The sequence below is a fragment of the Scaptodrosophila lebanonensis genome, unplaced genomic scaffold (assembly GCF_003285725.1).
Source record: "Scaptodrosophila lebanonensis strain 11010-0011.00,11010-0021.00 unplaced genomic scaffold, SlebRS2 tig00000414-arrow-arrow-pilon, whole genome shotgun sequence".
Lineage (NCBI taxonomy): Eukaryota > Metazoa > Arthropoda > Insecta > Diptera > Drosophilidae > Scaptodrosophila > Scaptodrosophila lebanonensis.
Genome location: NW_022060679.1, coordinates 37,762 through 62,960, shown reverse-complemented (window position 1 = coordinate 62,960; position 25,199 = coordinate 37,762). Strand labels below are relative to the sequence as shown.

Below are 25,199 nucleotides of genomic sequence, written 5' to 3'. Positions count from 1 at the left end.
CAGCTAAGTTTATGGCAATCTAAAAGGTAATTTGCTTCGAAAAATGATTAGATGTAAAAAAAATCATTTGAAATGCAATTTAATAATATCTATAAGCTTGACAGAGTTTAATAAACTTAAGTTTGTGTTGATACTTTTGTGATTTCATTTTTAAATGGCACTCAAAGTGAAACATTATTCTTTAATGTCATAATTTTGCTTACAAATTAATTTATTATAAGAATTATGCTATAAAATCATTTGTAACGGGTTTTTAAACAAAAATTTAAACAATTTTGTATACAAATCTAAACGAATGATTTATTAAAATGCAAAAAAAATATATTTATTGAATGCTTTCAAAGTAGCCCTACCTTGCATAAAACGACCATCGGAGTAGCATATAGCATTCAAACAAATTACCAAATATAGTTTAAGAATATAGTTTTAAAAGTCCAATTTATTTTAGCATTCATTCAAAAGAAGTTAAACTTGCTTTAATAATTTGTTAAGTATTTAAGATTTTATATTATCATTTCTGGACCCATTATAAGTTGTTAACGAATTTCCAAGGAGTCATAAAAAAATGGAGTTTGATAACTTACAAGTACTAACAAATGTATTAACAAAACTAGAAAGAGTTAGTTATTAATAAAAATAAATTCCGAGTTTTAAACGTGTTTTGTTATGTTATAAGTAGTTTCGCATGTTTGTCTAAATAGCAGAAAATCCATTGCTCTATTTAATTCAAGTGCTTTATTTTGTATTTTGAAAATATAACAATATACAAGTATTTATTTAAGTAAAAAATTTATTAAATAAATAACAAATTTGACATTTTTTTGGGAAAATCATATTCTATTTATTTGTTTGAATACCAGTAATACCATTAAATCTTATACTATATAACGTGTGTTTCGCATTCAGAAAAACAATCGATTTTCTTGTCTAAATAGCAGGACAATCCATTGCTCTATTTAATACAAGTGGTTTATTTTGTTTTTGAAAAATATAACAATATACAAGTATTTATTTAAGTAAAAATGTATTAAATAAATAACAAATTTTACATTTCGTTTGGGAAAATCTTATTTTATTTATTTGTTTGAATACCAGTAACAACCATTAAATCGTATATAACGTGTGTTTAGTATTCAGAAAAAACAATCGATTTTCTCAATGTATATTTCTTTTAATTGAGAAAATGATAATCGCAATAGCATGATTTAATTTTACTTGATGAATGAAAAATACATATACAAGTATATGACTTCATATTTATATATTTGCATTGTTATGTGAAATGCCAGGCATTTGTGTAAATAATGGAATAAATGTAAATAATCATAATATAAAACGAAAAATGCTGTATACCAAGCAATAGTTAATCTCTTTGTTAGCTATTTGTGGTCCTGAAAAGGACCGATTATTGATTTTATAATTTGGAAAATGAAGCGCTGAAATTTCAACTTATGCACGTTCACCACGAATACGTCTGGCCAATTGAATGTCCTTGGGCATGATTGTAACACGCTTGGCATGAATTGCGCACAAATTTGTATCTTCAAAAAGACCAACCAGATAGGCTTCGCTAGCTTCCTGTAATGCCATTACCGCTGAACTTTGGAATCGCAAATCAGTTTTAAGTCCTGAGCTATCTCACGAACCAAACGCTGGAATGGCAGTTTGCGAATCAATAGCTCAGTGCTTTTTTGGTAGCGGCGGATCTCACGAAGTGCAACTGTACCGGGGCGATAACGATGTGGCTTTTTTACACCACCGGTGGCTGGTGCACTTTTACGAGCAGCTTTGGTAGCCAGCTGCTTGCGAGGCGCTTTGCCACCGGTCGATTTTCGGGCAGTTTGCTTGGTGCGAGCCATTATACAAGAGTATTTATTTCCGTACTAATCTACTACACTGTATACACTGTCACTGATGAAAACACAATATTCGTATTGCTTGCTTTGCGCCTTCTTTAGATAGAAAGTTTGGCCGCCAATGGCGATTGGTGGTTGTTTGAACGAGATGTGCGAAAGAGAGAGATAGGAAGATTAATCCGACTCGCTCGTGTTTTCCGTGTTATTTTTGTATAGAATACGAGCGTATGTGGCCGGCAAACAGCGTTAGTTTCGTTGTGAATTTTGTGCAGTTAAAAGTGAAATTAGTGGAGAAATGACTGGTCGTGGTAAAGGTGGCAAGGCTTGGGCAAGGGTGGCGCAAAACGTCATCGCAAAGTATTGCGTGATAACATTCAGGGGTATCACAAAGCCAGCTATCCGTCGTTTGGGCGCGACGTGGCGGTGTAAAACGCATCTCTGGCTTAATTTATGAAGAGACCCGTGGTGTGCTCAAGGTGTTTTTTGGAGAATGTTATTCGTGATGCTGTCACCTATACGGAACATGCCAAAAGGAAAACAGTCACAGCTATGGATGTTGTATATGCATTAAAAAGACAAGGCCGCACCCTTTACCGGTTTCGGCGGTTAAGAAGTTACATTTGCCCAAATTGCAAATAAAGAAAACAATCGGTCCTTTTCCAGGACCACAACATATTATTTTTAAAAGAGAAAAAGATTCAACTCATACTTTTATTTTACATAACGCATATTTAAAAAAACAAACATATTGTACAGCTTACATTCCATCCATTTATATTTTCATAATTTAGGAGTAAAATATGGCAAACGGTGGCAGTGTTAAAAATTCGAGTATAATACTGTGCACTCAAGTAATTATTATACGTATTGACCAAATTCAAAAAGGGATAAAAAATACTTTCGAATTAAGAATATATAATACGCATTATATACATACAAGTAGTATATTCTACGGTTCATGACATGCTGCCCGACCAAATGCTAAGCCTTCATATTTATACTTTATTCAAATTCACGTTGTATGATGATGAATTAAAATCTCTTCTGAATTAATTGGTCGTCCTGAAAAGGACGGTTGGTTTTATATACAGTATTGTTTTTATTTATTAAAGGTTGCCGCCAATTTAAGCCTTCTTTTCGGTCTTTTTAGGTAAAAGCACCGCCTGGATGTTAGGTAGAACACCACCCTGAGCAATGGTTACGCCCGAGAGGAGCTTGTTTAACTCCTCGTCATTACGAATAGCCAGTTGCAGGTGACGTGGAATTATGCGCGTCTTTTTATTATCGCGTGCTGCATTGCCAGCCAACTCCAGAACTTCAGCGGCTAAATATTCCATAACAGCAGCCAGGTAAACAGGAGCGCCGGCACCAACACGTTCAGCATAGTTACCCTTGCGAAGCAGGCGGTGGATACGGCCAACTGGGAATTGAAGGCCAGCTCGATTCGAACGCGACTTTGCCTTTCCCTTTACTTTACCACCTTTACCACGACCAGACATTTTCTATTTTTTTTTTTTTTTTTTATTTCACAAATACACTTCTCACTGGCTCACTGGCTCACACACAAATGTTGATGTCCGACCAAGTGTTAGGCCTTTATATTTATACTTTTTTAAGCATCATATACGCTCTGCTAAGGGTTGGACGGCTTCTTATAAGTTAAACCTGAAGGCGATGTTAAACAAAAATATACAAATATGTAGCAATTCAGTGGTAGAAAAATATTGCTAAAGCAACTGTGAAGTGTTGTGTTATTTTAACTCAAGTGAATTAAATTAATCTGAAGTGAAAAATGCCGCCAAAGACCAGTGGAAAGGCAGCGAAAAAGGCTGGTAAAGCCCAGAAAAATATAACCAAGAACGACAAGAAGAAGAAGCGCAAGAGGAAGGAGAGTTATGCCATCTACATATACAAAGTTCTGAAGCAGGTTCATCCTGATACAGGCATTTCATCGAAGGCAATGAGCATCATGAACAGTTTTGTGAATGACATTTTCGAGCGCATTGCTGCTGAAGCTTCCCCGTTTGGCCCCACTATAATAAACGATCGACAATAACGAGTCGCGAAATCCAAACGGCACGTCCCGGCCTACTTCTGCCCGGTGAATTGGCTAACGCCACGCCGTAAGTGAAGGCACCAAAGCCGTTACCCAAGTACAACCAGCTCAAAGTAAATGTCTGATCGCCCCGCTTCATAGCAGCAACAACGTTCCAAAAGGCCCTTTTCAGGGCCATCAAATTTTCATAAGCCGAGTTAATAATTTTCATACATTTCTTTTAATAAAATTTACATGGCAACCCAACCCGTTTACTGTGATAAAAAACAAAATCTATTATAATGGGGCGAACATATATTATTAATATAACTATTTTGGGTCAATATTTATAAACAAACTATTTTTACAAATCATATCGTTCACCTATATGATATGCAGTTTCTTATTGCTTGAAATCGACTGAAACAAAACAATTTTTAGTCACCCATTTTTATGAGAATCGTGGAGGAGGACCGGACCGTATAACAATTCCATTGTTATTTGCATCAGCTAAGTTTATCGTAATTTGCTTCGAAAAATGATTAATATAAATTATTTATTAATTTTATTAATATACGTTTTTTTGTTAAAACTTTTGTGCTCCAAAGTGAAACATTTTTTCAATTCTCATATTTTTGTTACAAAATTAACTAACAAATTATGGTCTAAAACCCTATTGTAACAGTTTTAAAACAAAAATTGTTAAATTTTATCACATACTATACTTGTTACACCTAGAAGTAATAACAAATATATTAACAAAATTAGAAAAAGATAAGATTATTTGAAAACATTTAAATCACATTGAAAATTATTTTTTCTCTTTCTTAGTTGTTTTGTAGCCCTGAACAAGGGCTTTGTTTCAAATGAATTTTTATATTTGCAATATACAAAATTTCACAATATGCAATTCATTTCTTGACTACTGCTGTCTTTGCCTTTTTGGCGGAAGCTGCAGCTTTTGGTTTTTTTCGGGTGCCCGATGCTGTCTTCTTTGGCTTGGCACTAGTAGTAGTAGGTTTTTGGCCTTTGGAGTTTTTGGTGTTTATAGCACTCGATTTAAGGCTTCGATGTAGTTGATTTTGCCTTAACTGTACCACTTTTCTTTGCGTCTTTTTGCATTTGCCTTCTCCTTTTGTCCTTTTTCTCGGCAGGTCTTTTTAGTGGCAACAGATTTTTTAACTTTAGATTTCTTGTCACCGGCTGCAGAGGCCTTCTTGGCGACGCCGCTCGACTTCTTTTTAGCTGCTCCAGATGGTGCAAACTTTTTTCTTACTTTTCTCGACGGAACTGAACTTTTGGCTGTGGCTCTTTTGTAAGCGGCCGCAGATATTTAAACGAACCAGATGCGCCCTTTGCCTTTTGTTTGGATGAAGTTTTCCATTTGCAAACAGCTGACTTCAAATATTTCTTAATGAACGGGGCCAATTTCTGGGCATCGCATTTATATGTGGCACTAATGTACTTTTAATTGCCAAAGTGATGACCCACCACCGCGCTCCTTCAAATTCTTGATTGACGCGTCGACATTTGCTGGGTTGGCGGATGTGATGGTGGAGCTGTAGCTTTTTTCGAGTTGGCGGCAGTTGCCTTCTTGACAGTGACCTTTTTCTTCCTCCGCTTGTGCAATGGCAATCGGAGAGGCGGGCCGATGTAACAGCTACGATAGAATCAGACATTTCTTTTAACTTCACTTTCAACACTTGTAAAATTATAAAACGGTTTGCTTTCAGAAATTTTTACGAATTTTTAGTCACCCATTTTTATGAGAATCGTGGAGGAGGGCGGTATACAATGATGTGGCATTGGTCGTTCTCGACAGCTAAGTTTATGGCATCTAAAAGGTAATTTGCTTCGAAAAAATGATAGATGTAAAAAAAATCATTTGAAATGCAATTTAATAATATCTATAAGCTTGACAGAGTTTAATAAACTTAAGTTTGTGTTGATACTTTGTGAGTTCATGTTTAAATGGCACTCAAGTGAAACATTATCTTTAATGGTCAATAATTTTGCTTACAAAATGAATTTATTATAAGAAATTATGCTATAAAATCATTTGTAACGGGTTTTAAAAACAAAATTTAAAAACAATTTTGTATACAAATCTAAACGAATGATGTTATTAAAATGCAAAAAAATATATTTATTGAATGCTTTCAAAGTAGCCCTACCTTGCATAAAACGACCATCGGAGTAGCATATAGCATTCAAACAAATTACCCAAATATAGTTTAGAATATAGTTTTAAAAGTCCAATTTATTTTAGCATTCATTCAAAAGAAGTTAAACTTGCTTTAATAATTTGTTAGTATTTAAGATTTTATATTATCATTTCTGGACCATTATAAAGTTGTTAACGAATTTCCAAGGAGTCATAAAAAAATGGGAGTTTGATAACTTACAAGTACTAACAAATGTATTAACAAAACTAGAAAGAGTTAGTTATTAAATAAATAATAAATTCCGAGTTTTAAAACGTGTTTTGTTATGTTATAAGTAGTTTCGCAATGTTTGTCTAAATAGCAGGAAAATCCATTGCTCTATTTAATTCAAGTGCTTTATTTGTATTTGAAAAATATAACAATATACAAGTATTTATTTAAGTAAAAAATTTATTAAATAAATAACAATTTGACATTTTTTTGGGAAAATCATATTCTATTTATTTGTTTGAATACCAGTATAACCATTAAATCTTATACTATATAACGTGTGTTTCGCATTCAGAAAAAACAATCGATTTTCTTGTCTAAATAGCAGGACAATCCATTGCTCATATTTAATACAAGTGGTTTATTTTGTATTTTGAAAAATATAACAATATACAGTATTTATTTAAGTAAAAATGTATTAATAAATAACAAATTTTACATTTTTTGGGAAATCTTATTTATTTATTTGTTTGAATACCAGTACAACCTTAAATCGTATATAACGTGTGTTAGTATTCAGAAAAAACAATCGGATTTTCTCAATGTATATTTCTTTTAATTGAGAAAATGATAATCGCAATAGCATGATTTAACTTTACTTGATGAATGAAAAATACATATACAAGTATATGACTTCATATTATATATTTGCATTGTTATGTGAAATGCCAGGCATTGTGTAATAATGGAATAAAATGTAAATAATCATAATATAAAACGAAAAATGCTGTATACCAAGCAATAGTTAATCTCTTTGTTAGCTATTTGTGGTCCTGAAAAGGACCGATTATTGATTTTATAATTTGGGAAAATGAAGCGCTGAAATTTCAAACTTAATGCACGTTCACCACGATACGTCTGGCCAATTGAATGTCCTTGGGCATGATGTAACACGCTTGGCATGAATTGCGCACAAATTTGTATCTTCAAAAAGACCAACCAGATAGGCTTCGCTAGCTTCCTGTAATGCCATTACCGCTGAACTTGGAATCGCAAATCAGTTTTAAAGTCCTGTGCTATCTCACGAACCAAACGCTGGAATGGCAGTTTGCGAATCAATAGCTCAGTGCTTTCTGGTAGCGGCGGATCTCACGAAGTGCAACTGTACCGGGGCGATAACGATGTGGCTTTTTTACACCACCGGTGGCTGGTGCACTTTTACGAGCAGCTTTGGTAGCCAGCTGCTTGCGAGGCGCTTTGCCACCGGTCGATTTTCGGGCAGTTTGCTTGGGTGCGAGCCATTATACAAGTATTTATTCCGTACTAATCTACTACAACTGTATACACTGTCACTGATGAAAACACAATATTCGTATTGCTTGCTTTGCGCCTTCTTTAGATAGAAATTTGGCCGCACAATGCGATTGGTGGTTGTTTGAACGAGATGTGCGAAAGAGAGATAGGAAGATTATCCGACTCGCTCGTGTTTTCGTGTTATTTTTGTATAAATACGAGCGTATGTGGCCGCAACAGCGTTAGTTTCGTTGTGAATTTTGTGCAGTTAAAGTGAATTAGTGAGAAATGACTGGTCGTGGTAAAGGTGGCAAAGGCTTGGGCAAGGGTGGCGCAAAACGTCATCGCAAAGTATTGCGTGATAACATTCAGGGTATCACAAAGCCAGCTATCCGTCGTTTGGCTCGACGTGGCGGTGTAAAACGCATCTCTGGCTTAATTTATGAAGAGACCCGTGGTGTGCTCAAGGTGTTTTTGGAGAATGTTATTCGTGATGCTGTCACCTATACGGAACATGCCAAAAGGAAAACAGTCACAGCTATGGATGTTGTATATGCATTAAAAAGACAAGGCCGCACCCTTTACGGTTTCGGCGGTTAAGAAGTTACATTTGCCCAAATGTGCAAATAAAGAAAACAATCGGTCCTTTTCAGGACCACAACATATATTTTTAAAAGAGAAAATATTCAATCATACTTTTATTTTACAAAAAGCTGTACAATCGATACTCTTCCATTTATATTTTCATAATATAATTGAACCTTTTCAGGACCACAACATATTTTTTTAAAAGAGAAAATATTCAACTCATACTTTTATTTTACATACGCATATTTAAAAAAACAAACATATTGTACAGCTTACATTCCATCCATTTATATTTTCATATTTAGGAGTAAAATATGGCAAACGTTGGCAGTGTTAAAAATTCGAGTATAAATACTTGCACTCAAGTAATTATTATACGTATTGACCAAATTCAAAAGGGATAAAAAAATACTTTCGAATTAAAAATATATAATACGCATTATATACATACAAGTAGTATATTCTACGGTTCACGACATGCTGCCCGACCAAATGCTAAGCCTTCATATTTATACTTTATTCAAATTCACGTTGTATGATGATGAATTAAAATCTCTTCTGAATTAAATTGGTCGTCCTGAAAAGGACGGTTGGTTTTATATACATATTGTTTTTATTTATTAAAGGTTGCCGCCAATTTAAGCCTTCTTTTCGGTCTTTTTAGGTAAAAGCACCGCCTGGATGTTAGGTAGAACACCACCCTGAGCAATGGTTACGCCCGAGAGGAGCTTGTTTAACTCCTCGTCATTACGAATAGCCAGTTGCAGGTGACGTGGAATTATGCGCGTCTTTTTATTATCGCGTGCTGCATTGCCAGCCAACTCCAGAAACTTCAGCGGCTAAATATTCCATAACAGCAGCCAGGTAAACAGGAGCGCCGGCACCAACACGTTCAGCATAGTTACCCTTGCGAAGCAGGCGGGTGGATACGGCCAACTGGGAATTGAAGGCCAGCTCGATTCGAACGCGACTTTGCCTTTCCCTTTACTTTACCACCTTTACCACGACCAGACATTTTCTATTTTTTTATTTCACAAATACACTTCTCACTGCTCACTGGCTCACACACAAATGTTGATGTCCGACCAAGTGTTAGGCCTTTATATTTATACTTTTTTAAGCATCATATACGCTCTGCTAAGGGTTGGACGGCTTCTTATAAGTTAAACCTGAAGGCGATGTTAAACAAAAATATACAAATATGTAGCAATTCAGTGGTAGAAAAATATTGCTAAAGCAACTGTGAAGTGTTGTGTTATTTTAACTCAAGTGAATTAAATTAATCTGAAGTGAAAAATGCCCGCCAAAGACCAGTGGAAAGGCAGCGAAAAAGGCTGGTAAAGCCCAGAAAAATATAACCAAGAACGACAAGAAGAAGAAGCGCAAGAGGAAGGAGAGTTATGCCATCTACATATACAAAGTTCTGAAGCAGGTTCATCCTGATACAGGCATTTCATCGAAGGCAATGAGCATCATGAACAGTTTTGTGAATGACATTTTCGAGCGCATTGCTGCTGAAGCTTCCCATTTGGCCCACTATAATAAACGATCGACAATAACGAGTCGCGAAATCCAAACGGCAGTCCGCCTACTTCTGCCCGGTGAATTGGCTAAGCACGCCGTAAGTGAAGGCACCAAAGCCGTTACCAAGTACACCAGCTCAAAGTAAATGTCTGATCGCCCGCTTCATAGCAGCAACAACGTTCCAAAAGGCCCTTTTCAGGGCCATCAAATTTTCATAAGCAGAGTTAATAATTTTCATACATTTCTTTTAAATAAAATTTACATGGCACCCCTTTACTGTGATAAAAAACAAAATCTATTATAATGGGCGAACATATATATTAATATAACTATTTTGGTCAATATTTATAAACAAACTATTTTTACAAATCATATCGTTCACCTATATGATATGCAGTTCTTATTGCTTGAAATCGACTGAAACAAAACAATTTTTAGTCACCCATTTTATGAGAATCGTGGAGGAGGACCGGACCGTATACAATTCCATTGTATTTGCATCAGCTAAGTTTATCGTAATTTGCTTCGAAAAATGATTAAATTATTTATTAATTTTATTAATATACGTTTTTTTTTAAACTTTTGTGCTCAAAGTGAAACATTTTTCAATTCTCATTATTTTTGTTACAAAATTAACTAACAAATTATGGTCTAAAAAACCCTTTGTAACAGTTTTAAAAACAAAAATTGTTAAATTTTCATACATATACTTGTACACCTAGAAGTAATAACAAATATATTAACAAAATTAGAAAAAAGATAAGATTATTTGAAACCATTTAAATCACATTTGAAAATTATTTTTCTCTTTCTTAGTTGTTTGTAGCCCTGAAAAGGGCTTTGTTTCAAATGAATTTTTATATTTGCATATACAAAATTTCACATATGCATTCATTTCTTGACTACTGCTGTCTTTGCCTTTTTGGCGGAAGCTGCAGCCTTTGGTTTTTTCGGTGCCGATGCTGTCTTCTTTGGCTTGGCACTAGTAGTAGTAGTTTTGGCCTTTGGAGTTTTTGGTTTTACAGCACTCGATTTAGGCTTCGATGTAGTTGATTTTGCCTTAACTGTACCACTTTTCTTTGCGTCTTTTGCCTTTGCCTTCTCCTTTGTCTTTTTCTCGGCAGTCTTTTTAGTGGCAACAGATTTTTTAACTTTAGATTTCTTGTCACCCGGCTGCAGAGGCCTTCTTGGCGACGCCGCTCGACTTCTTTTTAGCTGCTCCAACTGCTGGTGCAACTTTTTCTTACTTTTCTCGACGGAACTGACTTTTGGCTTTGGCTCTTTTTTAGCGGCCGCAGATAATTTAAACGAACCAGATGCGCCTTTGCCTTTTGTTTGGATGAGTTTCCATTGCAACAGCTGACTTCAAATATTTCTTAATGAACGGGGCCAATTTCTGGGGCATCGCATTTATATGTGGCACTAATGTACTTTTTAAATTGCCAAAAGTGATGACCCACCACCGCGCTCCTTCAAATTCTTGATTGACGCGTCGACCATTTGCTGGGTTGGCGGATGTGATGGTGGAGCTGTAGCTTTTTCGATTTGGCGGCAGTTGCCTTCTTGACAGTGACCTTTTCTCCGCTTGTGCAATGGCAATCGGAGAGGCGGGCCGATGTAACAGCAAACGATAGAATCAGACATTTCTTTTAAACTTCACTTTCACACTTGTAAAATTATAAAAACGGTTTGCTTTCAGAAATTTTACGAATTTTTAGGTCACCCATTTTTATGAGAATCGTGGAGGAGGGCGGTATACAAATGAATGTGGCATTGGTCGTTCTCGACAGCTAAGTTTATGGCAATCTAAAAGGTAATTTGCTTCGAAAAAATGATTAGATGTAAAAAAAATCATTTGAAATGCAATTTAAATAATATCTATAAGCTTGACAGAGTTTAATAAACTTAAGTTTGTGTTGATACTTTTGTGAGTTCATTTTTAAATGGCACTCAAAGTGAAACATTATTCTTTAATGGTCAATAAGTTTGCTTACAAAATGAATTTATTATAAGAAATTATGCTATAAAATCATTTGTAACGGGTTTTAAACAAAATTTAAACAATTTTGTATACAAATCTAAACGAATGATTTATTAAAATGCAAAAAAATATATTTATTGAATGCTTTCAAAGTAGCCCTACCTTGCATAAAACGACCATCGGAGTAGCATATAGCATTCAAACAAATTACCAAATATAGTTTAAGAATATAGTTTTAAAAAGTCCAATTTATTTTAGCATTCATTCAAAAGAAGTTAAACTTGCTTTAATAATTTGTTAAGTATTTAAGATTTTATATTATCATTTCTGGACCCATTATAAGTTGTTAACGAATTTCCAAGGAGTCATAAAAAAATGGAGTTTGATAACTTACAAGTACTAACAAATGTATTAACAAAACTAGAAAGAGTTAGTTATTAAATAAATAATAAATTCCGAGTTTTAAAAACGTGTTTTGTTATGTTATAAGTAGTTTCGCATGTTTGTCTAAATAGCAGGAAAATCCATTGCTCTATTTAATTCAAGTGCTTTATTTTGTATTTTGAAAAATATAACAATATACAAGTATTTATTTAAGTAAAAAATTTATTAAATAAATAACAAATTTTACATTTTTTTGGGAAAATCATATTTTATTTATTTGTTTGAATACCAGTAACAACCATTAAATCGTATATAACGTGTGTTCAGTATTCAGAAAAAACAATCGATTTTCTCAATGTATATTTCTTTTAATTGAGAAAATGATAATCGCAATAGCATGATTTAATTTACTTGATGAATGAAAAATACATATACAAGTATATGACTTCATATTTATATATTTGCATTGTTATGTGAAATGCCAGGCATTTGTGTAAATAATGGAATAAATGTAAATAATCATAATATAAAACGAAAAATGCTGTATACCAAGCAATAGTTAATCTCTTTGTTAGCTATTTGTGGTCCTGAAAAGGACCGATTATTGATTTTATAATTTGGAAAATGAAGCGCTGAAATTTCAACTTATGCACGTTCACCACGAATACGTCTGGCCAATTGAATGTCCTTGGGCATGATTGTAACACGCTTGGCATGAATTGCGCACAAATTTGTATCTTCAAAAAGACCAACCAGATAGGCTTCGCTAGCTTCCTGTAATGCCATTACCGCTGAACTTTGGAATCGCAAATCAGTTTTAAAGTCCTGTGCTATCTCACGAACCAAACGCTGGAATGGCAGTTTGCGAATCAATAGCTCAGTGCTTTTCTGGTAGCGGCGGATCTCACGAAGTGCAACTGTACCGGGGCGATAACGATGTGGCTTTTTACACCACCGGTGGCTGGTGCACTTTTACGAGCAGCTTTGGTAGCCAGCTGCTTGCGAGGCGCTTTGCCACCGGTCGATTTTCGGGCAGTTTGCTTGGTGCGAGCCATTATACAAGTATTTATTCCGTACTAATCTACTACACTGTATACACTGTCACTGATGAAAACACAATATTCGTATTGCTTGCTTTGCGGCCTTCTTTATATAGAAATTTGGCCGCACAATGCGATTGGTGGTTGTTTGAACGAGATGTGCGAAAGAGAGATAGGAAGATTATCCGACTCGCTCGTGTTTTCGTGTTATTTTTGTATAAATACGAGCGTATGTGGCCGCAACAGCGTTAGTTTCGTTGTGAATTTTGTGCAGTTAAAGTGAATTAGTGAGAAATGACTGGTCGTGGTAAAGGTGGCAAAGGCTTGGGCAAGGGTGGCGCAAAACGTCATCGCAAAGTATTGCGTGATAACATTCAGGGTATCACAAAGCCAGCTATCCGTCGTTTGGCTCGACGTGGCGGTGTAAAACGCATCTCTGGCTTAATTTATGAAGAGACCCGTGGTGTGCTCAAGGTGTTTTTGGAGAATGTTATTCGTGATGCTGTCACCTATACGGAACATGCCAAAAGGAAAACAGTCACAGCTATGGATGTTGTATATGCATTAAAAAGACAAGGCCGCACCCTTTACGGTTTCGGCGGTTAAGAAGTTACATTTGCCCAAATGTGCAAATAAAGAAAACAATCGGTCCTTTTCAGGACCACAACATATATTTTTAAAAGAGAAAAATATTCAAATCATACTTTTATTTTACAAAAAGCTGTACAATCGATACTCTTCATTTATATTTTCATAATATATTGAACCTTTTCAGGACCACAACATATTTTTTTAAAAGAGAAAAATATTCAACTCATACTTTTATTTTACATACGCATATTTAAAAAAACAAACATATTGTACAGCTTACATTCCATCCATTTATATTTTCATAATTTAGGAGTAAAATATGGCAAACGTTGGCAGTGTTAAAAATTCGAGTATAAATACTTGCACTCAAGTAATTATTATACGTATTGACCAAATTCAAAAGGGATAAAAAATACTTTCGAATTAAAAATATATAATACGCATTATATACATACAAGTAGTATATTCTACGGTTCACGACATGCTGCCCGACCAAATGCTAAGCCTTCATATTTATACTTTATTCAAATTCACGTTGTATGATGATGAATTAAAATCTCTTCTGAATTAAATTGGTCGTCCTGAATGGGACGGTTGGTTTTATATACAGTATTGTTTTTATTTATTAAAGGTTGCCGCCAATTTAAGCCTTCTTTTCGGTCTTTTTAGGTAAAAGCACCGCCTGGATGTTAGGTAGAACACCACCCTGAGCAATGGTTACGCCCGAGAGGAGCTTGTTTAACTCCTCGTCATTACGAATAGCCAGTTGCAGGTGACGTGGAATTATGCGCGTCTTTTTATTATCGCGTGCTGCATTGCCAGCCAACTCCAGAACTTCAGCGGCTAAATATTCCATAACAGCAGCCAGGTAAACAGGAGCGCCGGCACCAACACGTTCAGCATAGTTACCCTTGCGAAGCAGGCGGTGGATACGGCCAACTGGGAATTGAAGGCCAGCTCGATTCGAACGCGACTTTGCCTTTCCCTTTACTTTACCACCTTTACCACGACCAGACATTTTCTATTTTTTTTTTTTTTTATTTCACAAATACACTTCTCACTGGCTCACTGGCTCACACACAAATGTTGATGTCCGACCAAGTGTTAGGCCTTTATATTTATACTTTTTTAAGCATCATATACGCTCTGCTAAGGGTTGGACGGCTTCTTATAAGTTAAACCTGAAGGCGATGTTAAACAAAAATATACAAATATGTAGCAATTCAGTGGTAGAAAAATATTGCTAAAGCAACTGTGAAGTGTTGTGTTATTTTAACTCAAGTGAATTAAATTAATCTGAAGTGAAAAATGCCGCCAAAGACCAGTGGAAAGGCAGCGAAAAAGGCTGGTAAAGCCCAGAAAAATATAACCAAGAACGACAAGAAGAAGAAGCGCAAGAGGAAGGAGAGTTATGCCATCTACATATACAAAGTTCTGAAGCAGGTTCATCCTGATACAGGCATTTCATCGAAGGCAATGAGCATCATGAACAGTTTTGTGAATGACATTTTCGAGCGCATTGCTGCTGAAGCTTCCCATTTGGCCCACTATAATAAACGATCGACAATAACGAGTCGCGAAATCCAAACGGCAGTCCGCCTACTTCTGCCCGGTGAATTGGCTAAGCACGCCGTAAGTGAAGGCACCAAAGCCGTTACCAAGTACACCAGCTCAAAGTAAATGTCTGATCGCCCGCTTCATAGCAGCAACAACGTTCCAAAAGGCCCTTTTCAGGGCCATCAAATTTTTCATAAGCAGAGTTAATAATTTTCATACATTTCTTTTAAATAAAATTTACATGGCACCCCTTTACTGTGATAAAAAACAAAATCTATTATAATGGGCGAACATATATATTAATATAACTATTTTGGTCAATATTTATAAACAAACTATTTTTACAAATCATATCGTTCACCTATATGATATGCAGTTCTTATTGCTTGAAATCGACTGAAACAAAACAATTTTTAGTCACCCATTTTTATGAGAATCGTGGAGGAGGACCGGACCGTATACAATTCCATTGTATTTGCATCAGCTAAGTTTATCGTAATTTGCTTCGAAAAATGATTAAATTATTTATTAATTTTATTAATATACGTTTTTTTTTTAAACTTTTGTGCTCAAAGTGAAACATTTTTCAATTCTCATTATTTTTGTTACAAAATTAACTAACAAATTATGGTCTAAAACCCTTTGTAACAGTTTTAAACAAAAATTGTTAAATTTTTCATACATATACTTGTACACCTAGAAGTAATAACAAATATATTAACAAAATTAGAAAAAGATAAGATTATTTGAAACCATTTAAATCACATTTGAAAATTATTTTTTCTCTTTCTTAGTTGTTTGTAGCCCTGAAAAGGGCTTTGTTTCAAATGAATTTTTATATTTGCATATACAAAATTTCACATATGCATTCATTTCTTGACTACTGCTGTCTTTGCCTTTTTGGCGGAAGCTGCAGCCTTTGGTTTTTTCGGTGCCGATGCTGTCTTCTTTGGCTTGGCACTAGTAGTAGTAGTTTTGGCCTTTGGAGTTTTTGGTTTTACAGCACTCGATTTAGGCTTCGATGTAGTTGATTTTGCCTTAACTGTACCACTTTTCTTTGCGTCTTTTGCCTTTGCCTTCTCCTTTGTCTTTTTCTCGGCAGTCTTTTTAGTGGCAACAGATTTTTTAACTTTAGATTTCTTGTCACCGGCTGCAGAGGCCTTCTTGGCGACGCCGCTCGACTTCTTTTTAGCTGCTCCAACTGCTGGTGCAACTTTTTTCTTACTTTTCTCGACGGAACTGACTTTTGGCTTTGGCTCTTTTTTAGCGGCCGCAGATAATTTAAACGAACCAGATGCGCCTTTGCCTTTTGTTTGGATGAGTTTTCCATTTGCAACAGCTGACTTCAAATATTTCTTAATGAACGGGGCCAATTTCTGGGCATCGCATTTATATGTGGCACTAATGTACTTTTTAATTGCCAAAAGTGATGACCCACCGCGCTCCTTCAAATTCTTGATTGACGCGTCGACCATTTGCTGGGTTGGCGGATGTGATGGTGGAGCTGTAGCTTTTTTCGATTTGGCGGCAGTTGCCTTCTTGACAGTGACCTTTTTCTCCGCTTGTGCAATGGCAATCGGAGAGGCGGCCGATGTAACAGCAACGATAGAATCAGACATTTCTTTTAACTTCACTTTCACACTTGTAAAATTATAAAACGGTTTGCTTTCAGAAATTTTACGAATTTTTAGTCACCCATTTTTATGAGAATCGTGGAGGAGGGCGGTATACAAATGAATGTGGCATTGGTCGTTCTCGACAGCTAAGTTTATGGCAATCTAAAAGGTAATTTGCTTCGAAAAATGATTAGATGTAAAAAAAATCATTTGAAATGCAATTTAATAATATCTATAAGCTTGACAGAGTTTAATAAACTTAAGTTTGTGTTGATACTTTTGTGAGTTCATTTTTAAATGGCACTCAAAGTGAAACATTATTCTTTAATGGTCAATAATTTTGCTTACAAAATGAATTTATTATAAGAAATTATGCTATAAAATCATTTGTAACGGGTTTTAAAACAAAATTTAAACAATTTTGTATACAAATCTAAACGAATGATTTATTAAAATGCAAAAAAATATATTTATTGAATGCTTTCAAAGTAGCCCTACCTTGCATAAAACGACCATCGGAGTAGCATATAGCATTCAAACAAATTACCAAATATAGTTTAAGAATATAGTTTTAAAAGTCCAATTTATTTTAGCATTCATTCAAAAGAAGTTAAACTTGCTTTAATAATTTGTTAAGTATTTAAGATTTTATATTATCATTTCTGGACCCATTATAAGTTGTTAACGAATTTCCAAGGAGTCATAAAAAAATGGAGTTTGATAACTTACAAGTACTAACAAATGTATTAACAAAACTAGAAAGAGTTAGTTATTAAATAAATAATAAATTCCGAGTTTTAAACGTGTTTTGTTATGTTATAAGTAGTTTCGCATGTTTGTCTAAATAGCAGGAAAATCCATTGCTCTATTTAATTCAAGTGCTTTATTTTGTATTTTGAAAAATATAACAATATACAAGTATTTATTTAAGTAAAAAATTTATTAAATAAATAACAAATTTTACATTTTTTTGGGAAAATCATATTTTATTTATTTGTTTGAATACCAGTAACAACCATTAAATCGTATATAACGTGTGTTCAGTATTCAGAAAAAACAATCGATTTTCTCAATGTATATTTCTTTTAATTGAGAAAATGATAATCGCAATAGCATGATTTAATTTACTTGATGAATGAAAAATACATATACAAGTATATGACTTCATATTTATATATTTGCATTGTTATGTGAAATGCCAGGCATTTGTGTAAATAATGGAATAAATGTAAATAATCATAATATAAAACGAAAAATGCTGTATACCAAGCAATAGTTAATCTCTTTGTTAGCTATTTGTGGTCCTGAAAAGGACCGATTATTGATTTTATAATTTGGAAAATGAAGCGCTGAAATTTCAACTTATGCACGTTCACCACGAATACGTCTGGCCAATTGAATGTCCTTGGGCATGATTGTAACACGCTTGGCATGAATTGCGCACAAATTTGTATCTTCAAAAAGACCAACCAGATAGGCTTCGCTAGCTTCCTGTAATGCCATTACCGCTGAACTTTGGAATCGCAAATCAGTTTTAAAGTCCTGTGCTATCTCACGAACCAAACGCTGGAATGGCAGTTTGCGAATCAATAGCTCAGTGCTTTTCTGGTAGCGGCGGATCTCACGAAGTGCAACTGTACCGGGGCGATAACGATGTGGCTTTTTTACACCACCGGTGGCTGGTGCACTTTTACGAGCAGCTTTGGTAGCCAGCTGCTTGCGAGGCGCTTTGCCACCGGTCGATTTTCGGGCAGTTTGCTTGGTGCGAGCCATTATACAAGTATTTATTCCGTACTAATCTACTACACTGTATACACTGTCACTGATGAAAACACAATATTCGTATTGCTTGCTTTGCGCCTTCTTTATATAGAAATTTGGCCGCACAATGCGATTGGTGGTTGTTTGAACGAGATGTGCGAAAGAGAGATAGGAAGATTATCCGACTCGCTCGTGTTTTCGTGTTATTTTTGTATAAATACGAGCGTATGTGGCCGCAACAGCGTTAGTTTCGTTGTGAATTTTGTGCAGTTAAAGTGAATTAGTGAGAAATGACTGGTCGTGGTAAAGGTGGCAAAGGCTTGGGCAAGGGTGGCGCAAAACGTCATCGCAAAGTATTGCGTGATAACATTCAGGGTATCACAAAGCCAGCTATCCGTCGTTTGGCTCGACGTGGCGGTGTAAAACGCATCTCTGGCTTAATTTATGAAGAGACCCGTGGTGTGCTCAAGGTGTTTTTGGAGAATGTTATTCGTGATGCTGTCACCTATACGGAACATGCCAAAAGGAAAACAGTCACAGCTATGGATGTTGTATATGCATTAAAAAGACAAGGCCGCACCCTTTACGGTTTCGGCGGTTAAGAAGTTACATTTGCCCAAATGTGCAAATAAAGAAAACAATCGGTCCTTTTCAGGACCACAACATATATTTTTAAAAGAGAAAAATATTCAAATCATACTTTTATTTTACAAAAAGCTGTACAATCGATACTCTTCATTTATATTTTCATAATATATTGAACCTTTTCAGGACCACAACATATTTTTTTAAAAGAGAAAAATATTCAACTCATACTTTTATTTTACATACGCATATTTAAAAAAACAAACATATTGTACAGCTTACATTCCATCCATTTATATTTTCATAATTTAGGAGTAAAATATGGCAAACGTTGGCAGTGTTAAAAATTCGAGTATAAATACTTGCACTCAAGTAATTATTATACGTATTGACCAAATTCAAAAGGGATAAAAAATACTTTCGAATTAAAAATATATAATACGCATTATATACATACAAGTAGTATATTCTACGGTTCACGACATGCTGCCCGACCAAATGCTAAGCCTTCATATTTATACTTTATTCAAATTCACGTTGTATGATGATGAATTAAAATCTCTTCTGAATTAAATTGGTCGTCCTGAAAAGGACGGTTGGTTTTATATACAGTATTGTTTTTATTTATTAAAGGTTGCCGCCAATTTAAGCCTTCTTTTCGGTCTTTTTAGGTAAAAGCACCGCCTGGATGTTAGGTAGAACACCACCCTGAGCAATGGTTACGCCCGAGAGGAGCTTGTTTAACTCCTCGTCATTACGAATAGCCAGTTGCAGGTGACGTGGAATTATGCGCGTCTTTTTATTATCGCGTGCTGCATTGCCAGCCAACTCCAGAACTTCAGCGGCTAAATATTCCATAACAGCAGCCAGGTAAACAGGAGCGCCGGCACCAACACGTTCAGCATAGTTACCCTTGCGAAGCAGGCGGTGGATACGGCCAACTGGGAATTGAAGGCCAGCTCGATTCGAACGCGACTTTGCCTTTCCCTTTACTTTACCACCTTTACCACGACCAGACATTTTCTATTTTTTTTTTTTTTTATTTCACAAATACACTTCTCACTGGCTCACTGGCTCACACACAAATGTTGATGTCCGACCAAGTGTTAGGCCTTTATATTTATACTTTTTTAAGCATCATATACGCTCTGCTAAGGGTTGGACGGCTTCTTATAAGTTAAACCTGAAGGCGATGTTAAACAAAAATATACAAATATGTAGCAATTCAGTGGTAGAAAAATATTGCTAAAGCAACTGTGAAGTGTTGTGTTATTTTAACTCAAGTGAATTAAATTAATCTGAAGTGAAAAATGCCGCCAAAGACCAGTGGAAAGGCAGCGAAAAAGGCTGGTAAAGCCCAGAAAAATATAACCAAGAACGACAAGAAGAAGAAGCGCAAGAGGAAGGAGAGTTATGCCATCTACATATACAAAGTTCTGAAGCAGGTTCATCCTGATACAGGCATTTCATCGAAGGCAATGAGCATCATGAACAGTTTTGTGAATGACATTTTCGAGCGCATTGCTGCTGAAGCTTCCCATTTGGCCCACTATAATAAACGATCGACAATAACGAGTCGCGAAATCCAAACGGCAGTCCGCCTACTTCTGCCCGGTGAATTGGCTAAGCACGCCGTAAGTGAAGGCACCAAAGCCGTTACCAAGTACACCAGCTCAAAGTAAATGTCTGATCGCCCGCTTCATAGCAGCAACAACGTTCCAAAAGGCCCTTTTCAGGGCCATCAAATTTTTCATAAGCAGAGTTAATAATTTTCATACATTTCTTTTAAATAAAATTTACATGGCACCCCTTTACTGTGATAAAAAACAAAATCTATTATAATGGGCGAACATATATATTAATATAACTATTTTGGTCAATATTTATAAACAAACTATTTTTACAAATCATATCGTTCACCTATATGATATGCAGTTCTTATTGCTTGAAATCGACTGAAACAAAACAATTTTTAGTCACCCATTTTTATGAGAATCGTGGAGGAGGACCGGACCGTATACAATTCCATTGTATTTGCATCAGCTAAGTTTATCGTAATTTGCTTCGAAAAATGATTAAATTATTTATTAATTTTATTAATATACGTTTTTTTTTAAACTTTTGTGCTCAAAGTGAAACATTTTTCAATTCTCATTATTTTTGTTACAAAATTAACTAACAAATTATGGTCTAAAACCCTTTGTAACAGTTTTAAACAAAAATTGTTAAATTTTTCATACATATACTTGTACACCTAGAAGTAATAACAAATATATTAACAAAATTAGAAAAAGATAAGATTATTTGAAACCATTTAAATCACATTTGAAAATTATTTTTTCTCTTTCTTAGTTGTTTGTAGCCCTGAAAAGGGCTTTGTTTCAAATGAATTTTTATATTTGCATATACAAAATTTCACATATGCATTCATTTCTTGACTACTGCTGTCTTTGCCTTTTTGGCGGAAGCTGCAGCCTTTGGTTTTTTCGGTGCCGATGCTGTCTTCTTTGGCTTGGCACTAGTAGTAGTAGTTTTGGCCTTTGGAGTTTTTGGTTTTACAGCACTCGATTTAGGCTTCGATGTAGTTGATTTTGCCTTAACTGTACCACTTTTCTTTGCGTCTTTTGCCTTTGCCTTCTCCTTTGTCTTTTTCTCGGCAGTCTTTTTAGTGGCAACAGATTTTTTAACTTTAGATTTCTTGTCACCGGCTGCAGAGGCCTTCTTGGCGACGCCGCTCGACTTCTTTTTAGCTGCTCCAACTGCTGGTGCAACTTTTTTCTTACTTTTCTCGACGGAACTGACTTTTGGCTTTGGCTCTTTTTTAGCGGCCGCAGATAATTTAAACGAACCAGATGCGCCTTTGCCTTTTGTTTGGATGAGTTTTCCATTTGCAACAGCTGACTTCAAATATTTCTTAATGAACGGGGCCAATTTCTGGGCATCGCATTTATATGTGGCACTAATGTACTTTTTAATTGCCAAAAGTGATGACCCACCGCGCTCCTTCAAATTCTTGATTGACGCGTCGACCATTTGCTGGGTTGGCGGATGTGATGGTGGAGCTGTAGCTTTTTTCGATTTGGCGGCAGTTGCCTTCTTGACAGTGACCTTTTTCTCCGCTTGTGCAATGGCAATCGGAGAGGCGGCCGATGTAACAGCAACGATAGAATCAGACATTTCTTTTAACTTCACTTTCACACTTGTAAAATTATAAAACGGTTTGCTTTCAGAAATTTTACGAATTTTTAGTCACCCATTTTTATGAGAATCGTGGAGGAGGGCGGTATACAAATGAATGTGGCATTGGTCGTTCTCGACAGCTAAGTTTATGGCAATCTAAAAGGTAATTTGCTTCGAAAAATGATTAGATGTAAAAAAAATCATTTGAAATGCAATTTAATAATATCTATAAGCTTGACAGAGTTTAATAAACTTAAGTTTGTGTTGATACTTTTGTGAGTTCATTTTTAAATGGCACTCAAAGTGAAACATTATTCTTTAATGGTCAATAATTTTGCTTACAAAATGAATTTATTATAAGAAATTATGCTATAAAATCATTTGTAACGGGTTTTAAACAAAATTTAAACAATTTTGTATACAAATCTAAACGAATGATTTATTAAAATGCAAAAAAATATATTTATTGAATGCTTTCAAAGTAGCCCTACCTTGCATAAAACGACCATCGGAGTAGCATATAGCATTCAAACAAATTACCAAATATAGTTTAAGAATATAGTTTTAAAAGTCCAATTTATTTTAGCATTCATTCAAAAGAAGTTAAACTTGCTTTAATAATTTGTTAAGTATTTAAGATTTTATATTATCATTTCTGGACCCATTATAAGTTGTTAACGAATTTCCAAGGAGTCATAAAAAAATGGAGTTTGATAACTTACAAGTACTAACAAATGTATTAACAAAACTAGAAAGAGTTAGTTATTAAATAAATAATAAATTCCGAGTTTTAAACGTGTTTTGTTATGTTATAAGTAGTTTCGCATGTTTGTCTAAATAGCAGGAAAATCCATTGCTCTATTTAATTCAAGTGCTTTATTTTGTATTTTGAAAAATATAACAATATACAAGTATTTATTTAAGTAAAAAATTTATTAAATAAATAACAAATTTTACATTTTTTTGGGAAAATCATATTTTATTTATTTGTTTGAATACCAGTAACAACCATTAAATCGTATATAACGTGTGTTCAGTATTCAGAAAAAACAATCGATTTTCTCAATGTATATTTCTTTTAATTGAGAAAATGATAATCGCAATAGCATGATTTAATTTACTTGATGAATGAAAAATACATATACAAGTATATGACTTCATATTTATATATTTGCATTGTTATGTGAAATGCCAGGCATTTGTGTAAATAATGGAATAAATGTAAATAATCATAATATAAAACGAAAAATGCTGTATACCAAGCAATAGTTAATCTCTTTGTTAGCTATTTGTGGTCCTGAAAAGGACCGATTATTGATTTTATAATTTGGAAAATGAAGCGCTGAAATTTCAACTTATGCACGTTCACCACGAATACGTCTGGCCAATTGAATGTCCTTGGGCATGATTGTAACACGCTTGGCATGAATTGCGCACAAATTTGTATCTTCAAAAAGACCAACCAGATAGGCTTCGCTAGCTTCCTGTAATGCCATTACCGCTGAACTTTGGAATCGCAAATCAGTTTTAAAGTCCTGTGCTATCTCACGAACCAAACGCTGGAATGGCAGTTTGCGAATCAATAGCTCAGTGCTTTTCTGGTAGCGGCGGATCTCACGAAGTGCAACTGTACCGGGGCGATAACGATGTGGCTTTTTTACACCACCGGTGGCTGGTGCACTTTTACGAGCAGCTTTGGTAGCCAGCTGCTTGCGAGGCGCTTTGCCACCGGTCGATTTTCGGGCAGTTTGCTTGGTGCGAGCCATTATACAAGTATTTATTCCGTACTAATCTACTACACTGTATACACTGTCACTGATGAAAACACAATATTCGTATTGCTTGCTTTGCGCCTTCTTTATATAGAAATTTGGCCGCACAATGCGATTGGTGGTTGTTTGAACGAGATGTGCGAAAGAGAGATAGGAAGATTATCCGACTCGCTCGTGTTTTCGTGTTATTTTTGTATAAATACGAGCGTATGTGGCCGCAACAGCGTTAGTTTCGTTGTGAATTTTGTGCAGTTAAAGTGAATTAGTGAGAAATGACTGGTCGTGGTAAAGGTGGCAAAGGCTTGGGCAAGGGTGGCGCAAAACGTCATCGCAAAGTATTGCGTGATAACATTCAGGGTATCACAAAGCCAGCTATCCGTCGTTTGGCTCGACGTGGCGGTGTAAAACGCATCTCTGGCTTAATTTATGAAGAGACCCGTGGTGTGCTCAAGGTGTTTTTGGAGAATGTTATTCGTGATGCTGTCACCTATACGGAACATGCCAAAAGGAAAACAGTCACAGCTATGGATGTTGTATATGCATTAAAAAGACAAGGCCGCACCCTTTACGGTTTCGGCGGTTAAGAAGTTACATTTGCCCAAATGTGCAAATAAAGAAAACAATCGGTCCTTTTCAGGACCACAACATATATTTTTAAAAGAGAAAAATATTCAAATCATACTTTTATTTTACAAAAAGCTGTACAATCGATACTCTTCATTTATATTTTCATAATATATTGAACCTTTTCAGGACCACAACATATTTTTTTAAAAGAGAAAAATATTCAACTCATACTTTTATTTTACATACGCATATTTAAAAAAACAAACATATTGTACAGCTTACATTCCATCCATTTATATTTTCATAATTTAGGAGTAAAATATGGCAAACGTTGGCAGTGTTAAAAATTCGAGTATAAATACTTGCACTCAAGTAATTATTATACGTATTGACCAAATTCAAAAGGGATAAAAAATACTTTCGAATTAAAAATATATAATACGCATTATATACATACAAGTAGTATATTCTACGGTTCACGACATGCTGCCCGA

The 25,199-nt window shown here is 35.1% G+C and overlaps 12 protein-coding genes and 4 pseudogenes across 12 annotated transcripts; 7 read left to right on the top strand and 9 right to left on the bottom strand.

Moving 5' to 3' along the window:
- Window positions 1-1,392: 1,392 nt before the first annotated feature.
- On the bottom strand, window positions 1,393-1,863 carry LOC115630333 (annotated as a pseudogene).
- Window positions 1,864-2,151: 288 nt separating this feature from the next.
- On the top strand, window positions 2,152-8,212 carry LOC115630344 (annotated as a pseudogene).
- Window positions 8,213-8,762: 550 nt separating this feature from the next.
- Window positions 8,763-9,162, bottom strand: LOC115630335 (annotated as a pseudogene).
- A 62-nt stretch (window positions 9,163-9,224) lies between these two features.
- On the top strand, window positions 9,225-9,871 carry LOC115630343 (histone H2B-like). Its single transcript, XM_030526877.1, has 2 exons — window positions 9,225-9,238; window positions 9,438-9,871. Exons 1-2 carry the CDS (start codon window positions 9,225-9,227, stop codon window positions 9,814-9,816), a joined length of 393 nt encoding a protein of 130 aa, XP_030382737.1. The 3' UTR covers window positions 9,817-9,871.
- A 691-nt stretch (window positions 9,872-10,562) lies between these two features.
- LOC115630342 (histone H1-like) lies at window positions 10,563-11,315 on the bottom strand. The gene is made up of 2 exons (XM_030526876.1): window positions 11,132-11,315; window positions 10,563-10,951 (listed from the first exon to the last, which is right to left on the bottom strand). Exons 1-2 carry the CDS (start codon window positions 11,313-11,315, stop codon window positions 10,563-10,565), a joined length of 573 nt encoding a protein of 190 aa, XP_030382736.1.
- Window positions 11,316-12,624: 1,309 nt separating this feature from the next.
- On the bottom strand, window positions 12,625-13,091 carry LOC115630334 (annotated as a pseudogene).
- Window positions 13,092-13,340: 249 nt separating this feature from the next.
- On the top strand, window positions 13,341-13,735 carry LOC115630332 (histone H4). Its single transcript, XM_030526870.1, has one exon. It carries the CDS (start codon window positions 13,371-13,373, stop codon window positions 13,680-13,682), a length of 312 nt encoding a protein of 103 aa, XP_030382730.1. The 5' UTR covers window positions 13,341-13,370; the 3' UTR covers window positions 13,683-13,735.
- Window positions 13,736-14,239: 504 nt separating this feature from the next.
- Window positions 14,240-14,706, bottom strand: LOC115630328 (histone H2A). Its single transcript, XM_030526865.1, has one exon. The coding sequence runs from the start codon at window positions 14,683-14,685 to the stop codon at window positions 14,311-14,313; it is 375 nt and encodes a 124-aa protein (XP_030382725.1). The 5' UTR covers window positions 14,686-14,706; the 3' UTR covers window positions 14,240-14,310.
- A 181-nt stretch (window positions 14,707-14,887) lies between these two features.
- Window positions 14,888-15,402, top strand: LOC115630330 (histone H2B-like). The gene has a single exon (XM_030526868.1). It carries the CDS (start codon window positions 14,976-14,978, stop codon window positions 15,345-15,347), a length of 372 nt encoding a protein of 123 aa, XP_030382728.1. The 5' UTR covers window positions 14,888-14,975; the 3' UTR covers window positions 15,348-15,402.
- A 623-nt stretch (window positions 15,403-16,025) lies between these two features.
- On the bottom strand, window positions 16,026-16,867 carry LOC115630325 (histone H1-like). Its single transcript, XM_030526863.1, has one exon. It carries the CDS (start codon window positions 16,841-16,843, stop codon window positions 16,094-16,096), a length of 750 nt encoding a protein of 249 aa, XP_030382723.1. The 5' UTR covers window positions 16,844-16,867; the 3' UTR covers window positions 16,026-16,093.
- A 1,278-nt stretch (window positions 16,868-18,145) lies between these two features.
- LOC115630341 lies at window positions 18,146-24,163 on the bottom strand. Its single transcript, XM_030526875.1, has 5 exons — window positions 23,728-24,163; window positions 22,183-22,372; window positions 21,641-21,945; window positions 19,868-20,209; window positions 18,146-18,634 (listed from the first exon to the last, which is right to left on the bottom strand). Exons 1-5 carry the CDS (start codon window positions 24,130-24,132, stop codon window positions 18,203-18,205), a joined length of 1,674 nt encoding a protein of 557 aa, XP_030382735.1. The 5' UTR covers window positions 24,133-24,163; the 3' UTR covers window positions 18,146-18,202.
- On the top strand, window positions 18,862-19,256 carry LOC115630331 (histone H4). The gene has a single exon (XM_030526869.1). It carries the CDS (start codon window positions 18,892-18,894, stop codon window positions 19,201-19,203), a length of 312 nt encoding a protein of 103 aa, XP_030382729.1. The 5' UTR covers window positions 18,862-18,891; the 3' UTR covers window positions 19,204-19,256.
- Window positions 19,761-20,230, bottom strand: LOC115630327 (histone H2A). The gene has a single exon (XM_030526864.1). It carries the CDS (start codon window positions 20,204-20,206, stop codon window positions 19,832-19,834), a length of 375 nt encoding a protein of 124 aa, XP_030382724.1. The 5' UTR covers window positions 20,207-20,230; the 3' UTR covers window positions 19,761-19,831.
- On the top strand, window positions 20,409-20,923 carry LOC115630329 (histone H2B-like). Its single transcript, XM_030526866.1, has one exon. It carries the CDS (start codon window positions 20,497-20,499, stop codon window positions 20,866-20,868), a length of 372 nt encoding a protein of 123 aa, XP_030382726.1. The 5' UTR covers window positions 20,409-20,496; the 3' UTR covers window positions 20,869-20,923.
- Window positions 21,546-22,387, bottom strand: LOC115630324 (histone H1-like). Its single transcript, XM_030526862.1, has one exon. The coding sequence runs from the start codon at window positions 22,361-22,363 to the stop codon at window positions 21,614-21,616; it is 750 nt and encodes a 249-aa protein (XP_030382722.1). The 5' UTR covers window positions 22,364-22,387; the 3' UTR covers window positions 21,546-21,613.
- A 217-nt stretch (window positions 24,164-24,380) lies between the features above and the next one.
- LOC115630368 (histone H4) lies at window positions 24,381-24,775 on the top strand. The gene has a single exon (XM_030526901.1). The coding sequence runs from the start codon at window positions 24,411-24,413 to the stop codon at window positions 24,720-24,722; it is 312 nt and encodes a 103-aa protein (XP_030382761.1). The 5' UTR covers window positions 24,381-24,410; the 3' UTR covers window positions 24,723-24,775.
- The last annotated feature ends 424 nt before the right edge of the window (window positions 24,776-25,199 follow it).